This window comes from Melitaea cinxia, chromosome 29 (assembly GCF_905220565.1).
Source record: "Melitaea cinxia chromosome 29, ilMelCinx1.1, whole genome shotgun sequence".
In the NCBI taxonomy this organism is placed as follows: domain Eukaryota; kingdom Metazoa; phylum Arthropoda; class Insecta; order Lepidoptera; family Nymphalidae; genus Melitaea; species Melitaea cinxia.
Window position 1 is genome coordinate 876349 of NC_059422.1, and position 16504 is coordinate 892852.

Sequence of the window (16504 nt, forward strand, 5' to 3'; positions counted from 1 at the left end):
ATAAATAAATGTAAATAATTTAATAAAATTGAATGTATCTAAAATACATTTTACATAGGAAAACTTTGTTTTTCCATTACTACTACTAATTAAATATTGTCTTTCGCACAGTCGTCATATTATATATACAGATTAAACTTATTTTTTAATCAACTCATTGTGATCACATGAAAATTCAAAAAGTGAGAACTACTTATATTAAATAATAGTGTTCATGTTTGGCATTATATCTATCTCTTTCTTTTTCATGTTATGTTACATAAGAAAGAAGAAGATAGATATACTTTAGGTGTTAATAATAAATTTTCATAGATCACAAAATATTTTTACTTAAACTTTATAGCCATGTATTTACCTATATACTTATAGATTATTATATAAGTGGTACATTAAATGAAATTACTTACCTAAGCGGTCAACGAACACTGGTCATGCTTTTTTCTAAATAATTATATATTTACGTTTTACAATATTTATAAATTCTAATTGTTTAATAAATACAATATTTAAGTTATGAAAGACAGAATTATTTTTATATATTAATATTTATACTAGAAATACTATTTTGTTTTCTGTTCTATATTCCTAAGATATTTAAATTGAATTAATAAAATTTTTACTTGTTCAAAATTTACAAAAGATATTGACTGTCAAAAATATTCAAGAAACAACTAAAAAGAAATAATAACAGTAGTTTTTTGAATTCTAATTACAACTACGCTCATGATCTGCTTGGTCTTTTCGTTCTTTTCTCTGGTCTTTTCGGTATTCTGGTTTAGAGAAAGGGGGCTTTGTCGCAGTTGCAGGCCGCGCCTCCTTGTCCCTGTCTGCACTGCACGTTACACCATAATTTCCAACCCTGAGAGGTGTTCAAGACCCTTGATGAGAGCTGAGCTGGTCCGATCCTGGTGTCATCGCAGGCTGGACAACCTATAGGAATTATATTAAAACATATTTGAGGTGTTTTTTTGAAGTCGGGCAAGGCAGAAAATATTCTACTCAAAATCCGGGACAGCCCGAGTGGGGAAGTAGTGTTGTGTTCCTGTGGTGAGTAAGGTGACCAGAGCTCCTGCGGGGATTGGGGAAAAGGTCGGCAACGCGCTTGCGATGCTTCTTGTGTTCCAGACTATATAATTTACGGTAATATTTTACCATCAGGTGATTTATACGCTTTTATATTGACCTAGTTGTATTTTTTTAAAAAAAGTTGAACTCACCAGCAAAATTTTGTTTATTTATATATAGGGATCTAGAAAAACTGTTCCTTCTATTTGACTGATCTTTTGTTTCTGACTTCAACTATTGTGTATTGCTTAGAAATGGTATTATATATCATTATTACAGCCACAGTCCACTGCTGGACATAGGCCTCCACAAGTTTACGCCAAAAATAGCGTGAACTCATGTGTTTTGCCCATAGTCACCACGCTGGGCAGGCAAGTTGGTGACCGCAGGGCTGACTTTGTTGCACCGAAGACGCTGCTGCCCGTTTTCGGCCTGTGTATTTCAAAGCCAGCAGTTGGATGGCTATCCCGCCACCGGTCGGCTTTTTATGTTCCAAGGTGGTAGTAGAACTGTGTTATCCCTTAGTCGCCTTTTACGACACCTACAGGAAGAGAGGGAGTGGCTATATTCTATAGTACCGTAGCCACACAGTACAGGTATTATATATAGTATGAGTAAACTTACCGTATAGAACGTATCTGTCTGTTTCACAGAACGTCCCACATACCGCGTTCCAGTCGACCGTATCGGCAACCTCAACATCGCAGTTGCATAGAGGCTGACCTGTATCAAAACGACATTCAATAAATTAGGTTTGCAATGGTACTGGACGAAATTACAGATTTGAATTAATTCTGCACAATATCGTATAGACCTGTTGTTTTTTCTTTATATATTTCAAAATTATATCTCCTCTCAATTTTAATGTAATCTTTTTTGAAGTTATACATTCCTTTTGGCGCGTTAGGGAATAATTATGATAGTAAATCTTTACGATCCAGCGCGCACACCGTCACGAAAAACCGACACCCTGAAGCTAGCTAGTCAACGAAGAAGAAGTTAGCAACGTGAAGTTAGCTAGCCAATGAAGTATAACTTCTTACGTGCGTACATAAATACACACACACTTTTTTATTTTTAACATTATAAATATCTCGCTTTACATACAACTCTCAATGGTCTGGTTTTCCGACCATGTGGGTCTTCCCACTGTGCTTCATAAAGTACATTTATTATTAAGCTGTCGGTCAGGGCTGATAACACGCGATAGCGATCGTTAGGTACTCATAGTAGGGAATATATCCGGCAACCCGCATTGGAGCAGCGTGGTGGATTAAGATTCGATCCCTTCCCTACATGGAGAAAGAGGCCGATGCCCAGCAGTAGGATGTTACAGGTATAATCGTATCGTACATACAACTCACTAAGGGGTTATCAATTAATAGATGTTTATTGATACCTAATCCGTTTTCACAAAGCACGGGGCAAACAGCATCCCTTGGCTCGCCATATTGGAGATCTGTCTCATTGCCGTTGTCAAGAGCCATCGTCAGACCAACGGGAACCAGGTCCAGACATGTGGAACCGCAGCTCGATCCTCCGAGACCTAAAAATGTTATTAATATAACACTTATATTGAAAAAAATTTTTGAATATCATATCAAAAATTGACCGTTTCAGCGGGGATCGAACCCGCGTCTCCGACTGACCGTGTCGGCGCTCTAGCCAATTAAGCTATGGAATTGGAATGGAATTTTGGAATTATGGAATGGAATTCAAAAATGTTTAGAATTTCTAATGTGTGGGTAACACAAAAATAAAATCGTACATATTTAGATTGAAAATCTAATTAATTTCCTGCAGATTATTTAGATACTACTTAAATCAATCACTATTTACTTAATTACTAGCCAACCCGTGCCCACTTCGTTGAGCGTAAATTATTATTTTGTGATGCAAATATATAGTATGGTTTTCATCTCGCTCGCATTTCTCCGACTTAATTTACATATACTATTATTTTTCACAGATTTTTTGGTTCAATATCAATAAAATATATATTATATAACTCCTGAATACTGTAGCTTTCTGTTAGTGAAAAAAAATTTCATGATCGGATCAGTATTTGCGAAGATTACCTCTTTATAATCTATAATCTATACATATCTATACATATAATAAAATGGTAGGAAAGTCAAAACTGTACATTGAATATTTTAAAAAAAAAATACTTGGTGTGTGATCTACAATCGATACCGAAGCCAAAAATATGGTTTTTAGAATTTTTGTCTGTTTGTCTGTATGTATGTCCGGGATAAACTCAAAAAGTACTGCATTGATTTACGTCAAATTTGGCACGAATATTATTAAGAAGTCAGGTCAACATATAGGCTACATATTATCACGCTATCACCTACGGGGAACGAGCAGTGAACCTTTATTTCTTCAACGCAATCTGTAACAACGTGTAATCTAATGACACATATTTGAATGTTGTTGTTACAAATAGTTATTATCAACTAGCTTCCAACTCGTGACTTCACTCGCGTGGATTACACGATTATATATATATATATATATATATATTCTTAATAGATACCGAAACACACACACATATAAAAAAATATACAATACAAGATGTAAAAAGGCGATCTTATCATTAAAGAGCGATTTCTTCCAGATAACTGTTCTGTTTTTTCGTATTTCCTTATCATTGATTTGAAATCGTTTTGAACTATATCTTTTTTGAAATAAACCCGCTTCTGATAACTAAAAATATATTACCCTATCAATATATGATCAACCTTGATCACGTTTTCAATTTTATCAACTTATCATTTTTAAATCAATAATAGTTGTGTTCACAGTGACAGGCGACTGCGGAAGAGAGATAGTCGCAAATTTTAGTACGTTTAGTCGCAATTCATAGATATTACTTATATTATAAAGTTGAAGAATTTGTTTCAATGCGTTATCTCAGGATCTACCGATTCGAATTAAGAAAGTATTTTTTGTTTTCTATAGTCCATTTACCGAGAAAGGCTACTGAAATGCAATGAAATGAAATGAAATGAAATGGAATAAAACGAAATGAAATGAAATGAAATGGAATGGAATGAATTGAAAACATTTATTTCGTCATAAGGTGATATACACACTTAACGAAAGTCGATGTCATTATACAGAAATAATAATACAAATAAATTAAAAAAAAAAAACGACAATAATAAAATAAAGTTAAGGCAGCAAAAAAATCAAACAATAAAATAAAAATTTATATCTTAACATTGGGTACATTACAAACATAGGTAATATACCCAGTGTTATGTGCAACCTTAACTTAGTCGAAATAATCAACATATTAAGTTACTTAAAATTTCTAATGTCTCGGTAAACATTACCTTCCTATTATGTCCTCGGTTTTATTAAATATTACAATAAATAAGATAAACTAATATCCCTAGTGTAGGCAGAGAGAAAAAAAAGCAGGACGAAAAAGCTCTCGGTACTCTTTTAAAAATTTAAAGTACCTACAAGACAAAAAGTAACAGTATGATCAGGACAAATACGAGACAGCCAATCGTGTGTGTCGAAACCACCACACGTCACCTGCTCACAATATTTTAACTATATATATTTACAGATTGAGTTCAAAGACATAGTCTAGTCGAGCTTTATTCAATCCCATGCCTTTTCATCATTAAGATATTCATTGATGTTATAATAGGCTTTATTACATAAAGTTCGCTTGATGATTTTTTTAAACTTCAGTTAAGGCAGAGATTGAAGCGCAGCCGGAATCTTATTGTATAATAAGATAGATATTCCTATAAAGGAACTACTCTTTTTCCTGAGCCGGCATTTAGGAAATATTAATTTGTGGTTTTTCTTGAGGGTTACATCATGTGAGGCATGTCGATCACTACGGCTAACAAATAAATTCCTATTTTTCCGTATGTACATTATATTTTCATAAATGTACTGCGATGCAAAGGTCAGAATGTTGATCTCTTTAAATTTCTCTTTCTGAGATTCTTTACATCCCATTTTATAAATATAACGGATAGACCTTTTCTGCAGAATAAAAATGACATTAATATCAGCCGCATTGCCCCATTGCAAAATGCCATAAGATATTATACTATGGAAGTAGCTGAAGTAAACTAATGTAGCTGTATCGACATCTGTTAATAATAACCTTATTCTTTTAACCGCGTACGCTGCAGAACTCAGTCTATCCGTCAATTAATTGACAGATATGGGGTCCCCACTGCAACTTTGAATCAATGGTGATTTTTAAAAAAACGGTTGAGTTAACTAAGTTCAATTTATCACCATTGAGTTTTGGATGCATATCAATTTGTTTTACATTTGGAGCAGAAAATTTGATACAATTAGTTTTTTTACCACTGAGAAGTAAGTTATTCACTCTAAACCAGTGTACCAGTTCAGAGAGAGCATTGTTTACATCGTCATAGTTGGTTACTTGTCTACGTATTTTTAATGTTAATGAAGTGTCATCAGCAAACAATACAATCTCATGCTTCTTCTCTACTAAATACCGTAGATCGTTTATGTATATTAAGAACAAGTGTGGACTAAGAATTGAGCCTTGTGGGACCCACATCTGTATGAGGCCCAAACGACTTAGTACAATTCACTTCAACCCTCTGAGTTCTATCACTAAGATAAGAACTCAGAAGTTTTAGTGCGGTATTTTTGATGGCATAGTGACTGAGTTTTCTGATTAATGTGTTATGATGAACACAGTCAAATGCCTTAGATAAATCACAAAATACACCTAAAGCATCACGCGACTCCTCCCAAGTATTGACTATCGAAATAAAAAGCTCGACACCGGCATCAGTTGTTGAGCGTCCTTTAGTGAAACCGAACTGCTTGTTATGTAAAATATTATTTTTTGTGAAATGGTTTAGAAGCTGACCGAGAATCACTTTTTTAAATATTTTACTACAGGCAGGTGGAATAGAAATGGGCCTGTAATTTGTTGGATCTGTATGACAACCGGACTTAAACAAAGGTATAACTTTACTACGCTTCATAAGATCAGGAAACTCGCCACTTATAATACATTCATTAAATATAATCGCTAAGTGGGGTGCTATGATATCAACAATTATACCAATAATTTTAACAGATATACCCCAGAGGTTAACGGTGTTTTTAATTTCTAAAGTTTTAAATGTTTTAACAATTTCATTAGCATCTATGGGTTTAAAAATAAAATCATCTTTGCACGCATTTACATTTTGTTTAAGCAACGATTCGGCGACTTCGGGCGATGATATAAGCGCCTTAGCTGTCGAAAGTGGAATATCAGCAAAGTATTTTTCCAAAGTGGTTCAGCTATTTCGGTATTCAAGTATTAGCTATTTTAATAAGTCGTATTACTCAAATTAACGCGTATGAAACTGCTACACAGCTAGCGAAAATATAAATTTAAAGCAAACATTTGTGCCAGTAATTTAGTTATGTTCATTTTTTATCTGTATTATTTTGATATTAGTTGAGATTTTATAAAAAAGTCATTAAATACTTAATTGTTTAATTAAGATAACGTTTATTTCACAATATGAACCTGTTATATATGTATATAATAAATATTGTGCAAGAAAAATGCAAATATGTACAAAAGGCGTTCTTATCGTTAAAAGAGCAATCTCATCATGAAAAATGTATTAAGATGCATAGAGGTGCATGGAATCATCCAGAATTTGTTTAAGATGGGTCGAAAACCAATGTAAAACTCGATAAGAAGGCTTTTTGAAGTAAATCTTTACGATTGACTCGTTACGGAAAGTGTGATCGGGCGAGGCGAATGGAGCACGAGAGAGAGGTGTGAGCATACATTTTCTCTCTCTCATAGCCAGTTACGTTTCGTATAGCTAAGACACAGTGCAGGCCTGTTGCTAAAGAAGTTTTACTTCAGTCGTGTGGTCTAAAGAACACTCGTTTTTTATTGACTGACACTTTTTATTTACCTTCAATATCTACGAGTACACTACTTCAATGACAGTTTGCGGAGGTTACGGCTAAATCTAGCTAAAATTATCTTATTAAAATCCAAAATATTTATTATTTGCTTCGAGTCAGGAGTGCAGGAGGTGGGAGAAATGCTCCACCTCACTCACTCCACTGTGGGTACGCTCATAGGTCAATGGCATTCCAATCTATAAAATCTATATTAATAAATAAAATAGTAGTAGTGTCTGTTTGTAATATTAAAATAACCGCTTCTTACTAAATTCATACGGTACATATACCAAAATCTCTGTCGTCTGTCTGTCCGTCTGTTTGTTCCGGGTAATCTTTGAAGCGGCTGAGCCGATTTTGACGGAATTTTCACTGACAAATAGTTGTCGTAGTAAGCAGTAACTTAGGTTACTTTTATTTAAGAAATTTATTTATCTTATAACTCTGCAAACCGAACAATAACTTTTTTGTTAAACACCACACGGACGAAGTCGCAGGCACAGCTAGTTACATATAAAAATAATTGTAAAACAATTGAACTTGATTAATGATGCGTGATTACTGATTACATTTCGATAAAACTATGACTTTTTTTTTATTATTTGTTCAAAATACAAAAAACACATAGTTAAAACTTATACATAAGCCTGCCACGAAAACTCACAAGAGCTTATCCGGCCAAGCCGCCGCGTCGCATATCATATTATCATATGATATCTTTATCGTACCGTACCATGTTAGGCCATTAAATTTAAACTAAGGTAATCACTGACGACATTAAAAAGTTAATTGCCAAGAAAAATCGTGCTAAGTTAAAACTGAAAAGTGACAATTCTGAGTTGAACTGCGAAAGATACAAGAAGTTGCGTAACCGCTGCAATAAGTTATGTAGAGATGCACAGCGACGCTACATCCACAAGTCCGTTGACAATGAAGATTCTGCCAAAGTGTGGAAATTTCTTAAAGCCATAGGAGTTGGTAAATCATCAAATCTTCAAAATCTTCCAACCTCTATAAATCTTGATTCGCTAAATAAACATTTTTCATGTAGTAACATGCTGGATAGCGTTAGCAAAACGATGACAACAAATTTTATTTCCTCTTTACCAACTCCTGAATATCCAACATTTAGTTTCTGTCCTTTTGCCCAGAGTGATGTTAGGAAGAATATATTGTCCATTGCATCGAATGCGGAGGGTTGCGATAGTGTTAGTCGTAAGATGATTATTCCCATCTTAGACATAATCTGCCCCATCATTACTAATATCCTAAATTCGTCTATCACATCTGGCACATTTCCACAGGACTGGAAATTGGCTAAAATTATTCCTATTCCCAAAAAATTAAGCCAACAAATTTTTCCGATTTTCGTCCTATTTCGATTTTACCTTTCCTTTCAAAAGTTTTAGAACGTCTTGTTTATCAACAAATCAGTCTGTTTTTAAACAAAAATTGTATCCTTAGTCCTCTCCAGTCAGGTTTCCGCCCCGGTCATAGTACGACTACCGCTCTCGTAAAAATTACCGATGACATTCGCTGTGCAATGGACAATAAGCAGCTTACCGTACTGGTCCTTCTTGACTTCAGCAACGCGTTTAGCAGTGTTGATTTTGATCTACTGGTAAGTGTGCTAAGTTCTCTTAACATATCTCCTTTGGCAGCGGACTGGTTTCGTAGTTACCTGCAAGGACGTCGGCAGCGCATACAATTTGACGAAAGTTTTTCTGACTGGTGTGACGTCAAAGCCGGTGTTCCGCAGGGTGGTGTGCTGTCTCCTCTCCTGTTTTCTATTTTCATAAACTCTATTACTTTCAATTTAAATTCTCTCTACCACTTATATGCAGACGACCTCCAACTTTACCTATCTTCAAATCTTGAGAATCTTCCTAATACTATAGCTGCGATTAATTCGGATCTGACTACTGTCTCCGAATGGTGTAAGCAATATGGTCTTACGGTTAACCCATCAAAAAGTCAAGTAATCCTGATCGGTAGTCAGAAAATTACTGCAAAAATTGACTATACAAATTTGCCTCTTATTTCTTTTGATGGTGTTAAACTACCTTTTCTGGACAAAGTGAAGAACCTTGGTATCTACTTCGATCAAGCATTATCCTGGACTCACCAAATTAGTGAAGTGAGTAGAAAAATGTTTGCCACCGCGGGGTCATTGAGACGTTTACGTAACTTTCTCCCCGTTCCAAACAAAATTGCGCTTGCGAATTCACTTATGCTTTCGATTTTGGACTACGCTGACGTATGCTATCTTAACCTCACTGAATATCAGTTAAATAAACTTGAGCGCCTTCAAAATGTTGCGATTCGGTTCATATTTGGCTTGCGTAAATATGACCACATTTCGGAATTTCGTAAAAAACTGAACTGGTTACCCATTCGTCTTCGCCGAAATTCTCATATATTGTCTCTTCTGTACTGTGTACTATTTCATCCGTCAACACCTGTTTACCTAAAGGATAAGTTCGAATTCCTTGGTTCACATAGTGAAATTTTAAGGTCATCAGAAAACCTTAAGCTGCGTGTACCCCGTCACAGAACAAACTTTTATAAAAACTCCTTTGCTGTGCAAGCTGTTTTGCTATGGAACGACTTACCTGTGGCCATAAGACGAGCTCAAAGTTTGTTTCTGTTTAAGAAGCATTTGAAAGCATATTACCTCAGTCTATAATTATTTTAAACTCACTACATTCAATTGATAAAAGATCATTAAATTTGCCATGAATCTATATATTATACGATTACTGTATTTATATATTAGTGTGTATGTAAATGTTTTTATTTTTTTTTTTTATTGCGTACGTATGTGTATAATGTATATGCATATATAATTGTTATATATTCTATTTTTATTTTTTATTTTTTCTTTGACTTATTTAAATCTGTTTACCACCTGCCCATCTGAAAAGCAATATCCCTTTCATTATCAGGTTGTCTGGAAGAGATTGCTTTTTAGCAATAAGATCGCCTGGTTGTACAATTTGTTACTATAATTGCTTGTAATTTTAATTTTGTTCTTTATTTAAATGTGCAATAAAGTATATTATTATTATTATTATTATTATTATTATTATTACCAAAATTTTGTAACTATTAAACGCTTAAAGATTTTAGTAAATGTTCTTTTAGTGATCTTCTATATTTTCGTTTGTCCAGGTATAACTCTTGTAGGTCTTCGGGAAGTTTATTAACAAATGCAGGTATAATAGTGTTTAACATTCTAGCTCCGTAAAAATTCCTAGCATTCGGCACAACAAATTTTTTTGAGTTTTGGATATTTCTTAGGGTATTGGGTCTACATTTTTCGATTAATAAAGAAGGATCATTAACTTCATTTAGGATATTGAATTTCACCAAAGTAAATACATCCATGACATTACAATATCTAAAAATATCACTTTCATTCAAGATACGTTTATTTTTAAATTTTGGGATAGTGGTTAATTCATTAATTTGAGTTAATGTTAGCCAATATTATAAATTCATGCCATTACGGCAATATTAGCCAATATTGCCAAAATATCACGAATGATTCGCAAATGCTAAGTAAAACTCTCTAGAATAAGATAATAAATAGCATCAATAAAACTTAACAACATTAAATCAACTGAGGTAGGGCACAACAGGAATTTCTTGTTCAAAATATGGAGCAGTCCGACTGGGGAAGTACCTCGACCTTACAGCTGATCACATCTAAATAATACTGCTTTCAAGCAGTATTGTGTTCCTGTTGATGAGTAAGGTGACCAGAGCTCCTGGGGGGGATTGGGGATTGGGTCGGCAACGCGCTTGCGATGCTTCTGGTGTTGCAGGCGTCTATAAGCTACAGTAATCGCTTTCCATCAGGTGAGCCGTACGCTTGTTTGCCTAACTAGTGATATAAAAAAAAATTAAATTTTATTTAATAAACATAGAAATTGTTGTGTATGTATTTTGTCGACATTAAAGTGATTAGGAATCTCGACAAAATAACAATAATTAGGTAATAAAAGTTATAGCAGAATCAAATAAATGTAAAAATTAAATAATTTTATAATAATTTGGTTTATATTAATTAATAGTTAAGAAAAGATTTTTAAAGATACTAAAATGAATTTATAATGACGGTATCTCTAGTCTTGTATGGTTTGAATTTATTCTGACAAGCTGACCGTGGTTTGCCGGCTAATTTCAATTCTCTGGCCAAAGACCGACGGCTTTTTGAACAAGCAAAAATTTAACAAAAGATCGATTGGAAAAAAATTTAGCATTTTCTATTTTTTTTTTTTTAAATTAAAACCTTATTTCATCCAACTTGGCTTGACCGAATAAAAAAAAAAATTCAAAAAAAGAAAACAAAAATTATGCTGCATTATAAAAAAAAATTGTTTTAAAGTGATGTGTACTCAGACGAAATATTATTTCATTTTTTTAAATAGGCTTTGGTAACAGAGCATACAATGTAACAATTAACTAATAAATGTACATTTTTTTTAGTAGGTAATTGCTTCTTGAATTACAAGCAAAACTGCATTGATAGCCCAAATTATTTATTTTTTAGTTTTATTACTGAAAGTAGCTGTATACGCGTTCATTTAAGGACAAAAATTAGCCTATCCTCGGTAATTAGGCTATCCAACACAAAAATAATATTTCAATTTGAACCAGTAGCTCTTAAGATTAGCGTGTTTAAACAAACAAACTTTTAAGCTTTATAACATTATATAGATTAAGTAGCTGTACTTCTGTTACTAAGAATATCGTTTTGATGACTTTTACACACATTAAGTAATGTCTAACGCTTTGATATAGCATACTGAAATAAAGCTTCTTTACGCACGCTAGACTTGGGGAGGCTGGTGAAGGCGTGACGAGAGCGTTACGAAAAGTGTGATCGGGTGAGTCGAACGGAAGTTGAGAGGGAGATATATAAGTTAGATGGATCTAAAGAGATTTTACTTCAGTCGTGTGACTATAAAGAACACTCGTTTTTTTTTTATAAATTAAAGATATTAAAATAAATATATAATAGGTACTTCTTTAGATTTAAAGAATACTTAATTTAATGTCGATTTCATGATGTTTTTACAAAATATTTTAAAACTAAAGCGATACTAACTATGCGATAAGGCCGCTCTTTGTAACTTATGATATTCTGTTAAAATCAATCTGATATGTATTATTTCTGTTTTGGTGTACAATAAAGTGTATTGTTATGTTATTTTATGTTAAAATATAGATAAATGATGACAGGCTTTTGTGCGTTTACTTAAATTTCTGTTTCTTTAGACATACTTAAATAAGGAGTAAAACTAGAAAAAAAATAAGCTGTACAATAATATAACGAAATAATAATAAGTATTGCTTTGTAATGTTTACGCGAATTTCACTAATTATAATAAAACAACTTTTTTTGGATTTAATCGCGGTTTATAAGATTTTAATGCAGACCAGTCCTACCGTGACCATGGTTGCTGTAAAGTATCCGAAACGTCGGGAATCTAAAAAACCGAATAATCCGCGAAAAAATCCAAAAAAGTTCGTTCATTATAATAATAATAAGTACATAATTAATAATATAATTTGCAATACGATCGAATTAAAAAAAAATCGAATTACTTTTTAATCGTTTGGATTTTGTTGAAAATTACATTAAAAAAAAAACGATTTTTTTATTTCAAACGCGAACTTTAGTATTTAAAGTATTTTGTGATTAACTTAACAATTCAACATAAATTTAAAGTGTTTATTACAAAGAAATTAATAGATAAAGCTTATTATTCGATGCAAGATTAAATAGTCGATAGAGATGTCTGGAAATGACGCTGTATTTCATGCAAGATATTACCGGTTTTGTATTAAAAGTTTTTTTTTTGATCAACTACGGTTTTTCGCCGTTTCTTCTCTGTGGTAGCTATTCGAAGATGGATTCTAGATGGCAATTCGAAGGTGTTTTTGACGCCTATTCGTATAAAGTTATTTTTATTTTATTTGATTTATTTATGATTAATAACAAGAAAAAGTCTTGTTAGGTATGCTTTTCGCATCTCGCTGCCATCCCGCTCAGTGCGTGTAGCGCGCGATAAGGAACCTCGTTCCGTATAAATTTAAATAACAATTTTTACTGTATTAAAAGGGTTAATTTTGGCTCGATAAATGTCCACCAAACCACAGATATAGTTGTATAGATGTCAATTCTTTTAACAAAGTTTTTAATCACTTTTTGACAAAATTTAATGTCAAGGTTTTTTTTGTACAGGAAAGGAGTTAACTGTTAATGTGTTATCAAATATTGTTTGGAAGATCACTCAGTTAACGACATGACCGTCTTGCGTTTTTGTGCATCTCTCTTTGTTTGAAATAATTAGTGGAGTGCCATAGAGTATTAATACTGTCTTTTTTCATACCAATAACATAATACTATCTTTTTTAATACCAATAAAATATAACACTTCAATAAAAATATATTAATAATAAAACAAACATACCTTATCCATCATTTCTCCAGCTTCAGAAAAACACAAAACCGAAACAAACAAACAAAAAAAAAGAAAAAAGAAAAATAACAAAACCTGCGCGACACAGGTCCGCACACAAGTTGCGTCTACCCGACACTGAGGGTAGCCATCCCTTGCTTTCCTTCCTAAACTGAGTCAGATATATCTTATTCAGTTCTCCATCGTTGTATTTCAACTGCAGGACCACTTCCGGCGTGTCTCTTGCCTTCTCTCTCGCATCGAGGGTGCTGATTGGTTCGCTGTTCTCGCCTGACATCCCTGATTGGTCGGCTGTGACGACGCAGAGCGCTCGGAAATACAGCACGCCCAGTAGGGTGAAAATCGTTTTGCCTTTCATCTAAAACAATGGTTTTCGGCTCTGATTAAAACGTTTGCAAGAGTGCCTCTTTAGATGCAAATGCTTTGACATTTAAGACAAAATATTTTTTTTAATTCGCAAAGGAATATGTTTTGTTTGATCTTGATTGTCAGAGGTCTGACGATTTTTACTACTTAGGTCATAACTAAAATATTATTATTTAGAAAAAACAATCAAAATTAAATTATATTTCTAGCCACACAACCCAGCTTCGCACGGGTGCAAAAACTATCAGTGTTCCTCTACTATATTACGCATGTATTATAAATATAAACTTTCCTCTTGAATCACTCTATTTACCGAAGAAAATCGCATCAAAATCCATTGCATAGTTTCAAAGATCTAAGCATATATAGAGGGAAGCGACTTTGTCTTATACTATGTAATAATGCGACTATAATTGTGGATTGGCAGTGTTGGCAGTAATAAAACAACAACTGAGATTAGAAATTTGTATCATCACACATAATTTTACAAAATTTAATCAGATTATAACCTGTATTTAAATATAATTATTCTGAATAAAAATTCTGAGAATTTCAATGTACTTTGCACAAAATGAATAAACGTGATTTTTAGGTATAGGAGAGGGGGGGGGGGGGGGTTAAAAAGTTGCTAAAGTCTCGTGATAAATGAACGACCCCTAATCTACGTTTATAGTATGGGAAAAAAGTATTTAATTTAGAAGAAATTGAAAACCAATACCAAAACAAAATTATTTCATAGCAAATATGATGGTTATAACATCTATATATATCATTTGTCACTGTAATGTGTCATGTTTTTTATAATTTTTGTTACAAAATGAGCGTCTTATGATAAATATTGTTTTATATATTACAATTATTGCAATTAAAATGTTTTATTAAGTTAGTAGCTGCCCGGACAGACTTCGTTCTGTCAAAAGTTAATAGATTTTTATTTATATACATTTTTTTTTTTATTTATTTATTAAAACCTTTCGTGGGCCATACAAAAAAAAATTAGCCGAATTAGTTGAACCATTCTCGAGTTATGCGCTTAGCAACATTCATTTTAATTGATATAAGATAAAAAAAAAAACAATATTTCATAATTTACGAGTAGTTTTACGGAATTTTAGTTGATTTATTATTATTAGATACAGAATTAGTTTAATACATGAAAACTTATGCGGTGCAGGTAAATGATGAGTGCGGACTTAGTGACGCTGTATTTCATGCAAGATGTTACCTTTGTATTAAAACAGTTTTTTTTTTATAATTGTGTTTGCTCGCAAACGGAAAAAAATGGTTTCAGTTTATTACATCGACAAGTAATACAACGTAAGTAGACGAAAAAAAATAGGTAAAAAAACTTTTTAAGTTAAACGGTTTTATATTAAACATACATTGCAATGTTTAAGATAAATGTACTAAAAACCAAAAAATAATAAAATAGATACAGTCGTGGGAATTATAAACATATGCATAGACTAGACTAAAATAAAACCGTGGGGCACGTCAATTGTCTACAATCGTTGATTAAAATGTTTGTTTTGTAATGTTACACTATAATTAGGCAGTTGTTCAACCGACAAAGATGGACGTGTGATAAGTAGGGCTAGAATGTGGAAACAAGCTAGCAAGCTCGATTATAAGCGAGTTTTAGGGTTTCATAGTGGTGAGCGAGTAGTACTTTTATCATATGTTTTGTCGATTAAAGACAAACTACGAGCAGTGAAACGATTCCTCGCCAGCCAGCAGTGTGAATGTCCAACGATAAACTAGTTGAAACATCTCTTTTATTTACATGGAGTGTATAACTATTGGAATTTCCATGAGCAAGAAAATAGTAAGTAATTTCCTCACCGTCTGCGGGCCAACTGCCTATTTTAACGACGAATTAAACGATTCTTCTATCGCACATTAAGTCGATAATTTGTAGACAATTGACGTGCCCCACGGTTTTATTTTAGTCTAGTCTATGCATATGTTTATAATTCCCACGACTGTATCTATTTTATTATTTTTTGGTTTTTAGTACATTTATCTTAAACATTGCAATGTATGTTTAACATAAAACCGTTTAACTTAAAAAGTTTTTTTACCTATTTTTATTTTCTAGTTTTTAGTTTTTATTTCGCATTCTGTTTAATTCATTTAGTGCTTCATTATTGCAAGGCCCATCTTAAATATTGAGGTTGTATAGTGCACTGTATTCTTCTTGTCAAGCCCTTTTATTTGATACCCATATTGGTGGGATTGACAAAAAATTGTTATCAGACATTTGGTAGCGGCGGCCAGCTTAGATTTCAATTTTGCATAGTAAATTGTATTCTACTTGTTGAGACCTTTCATTTGATACCCATGTTGATGGGATTGATAAAACCTAAGTTATCCGCCATTTTGTAGAGGCCGCCATCTTGGATTTTAATTTTATATAGTACATTGATTATACTGGTTGAGCACTTTCATTTGATACCCATATTGATGGGATCGATAAAACCTACGTTATCCGCCATTTTGTAGCGGCCGCCATCTTGTATTTCAATTTTTTATAGTATATTGTATTCTGCTTGTTGAGCCCTTTCATTTGATACTCATATTGATGGGATTGATAAAACCTACGTTATCCGCCATTTTGTAGCGGCCGCCATCTTGGATTTCAATTTTTT

The 16504-nt window shown here is 33.0% G+C and overlaps 1 protein-coding gene across 1 annotated transcript; it reads right to left on the minus strand.

The window, feature by feature from the left end:
- Nucleotides 1-757: 757 nt before the first annotated feature.
- On the minus strand, nucleotides 758-13767 carry LOC123667686. Its single transcript, XM_045601527.1, has 4 exons — nucleotides 13566-13767; nucleotides 2465-2611; nucleotides 1690-1788; nucleotides 758-930 (listed from the first exon to the last, which is right to left on the minus strand). The coding sequence occupies exons 1-4, from the start codon at nucleotides 13765-13767 to the stop codon at nucleotides 776-778; spliced, it is 603 nt and encodes a 200-aa protein (XP_045457483.1). The 3' UTR covers nucleotides 758-775.
- Between the last annotated feature and the right edge of the window lie 2737 nt (nucleotides 13768-16504).

Coding starts and splice junctions, on each gene's coding strand:
- LOC123667686 (XM_045601527.1), bottom strand. CDS start 13,767: ATGTCAGGCGAGAACAGCGAACCAATCAGCACCCTCGATGCGAGAGAG. Junction 2,612..13,565: donor TGCGGACCTGTGTCGCGCAG/GTTTTGTTATTT, acceptor TAACATTTTTAG/GTCTCGGAGGATCGAGCTGC. Junction 931..1,689: donor AGACAGATACGTTCTATACG/GTAAGTTTACTC, acceptor TAATTCCTATAG/GTTGTCCAGCCTGCGATGAC.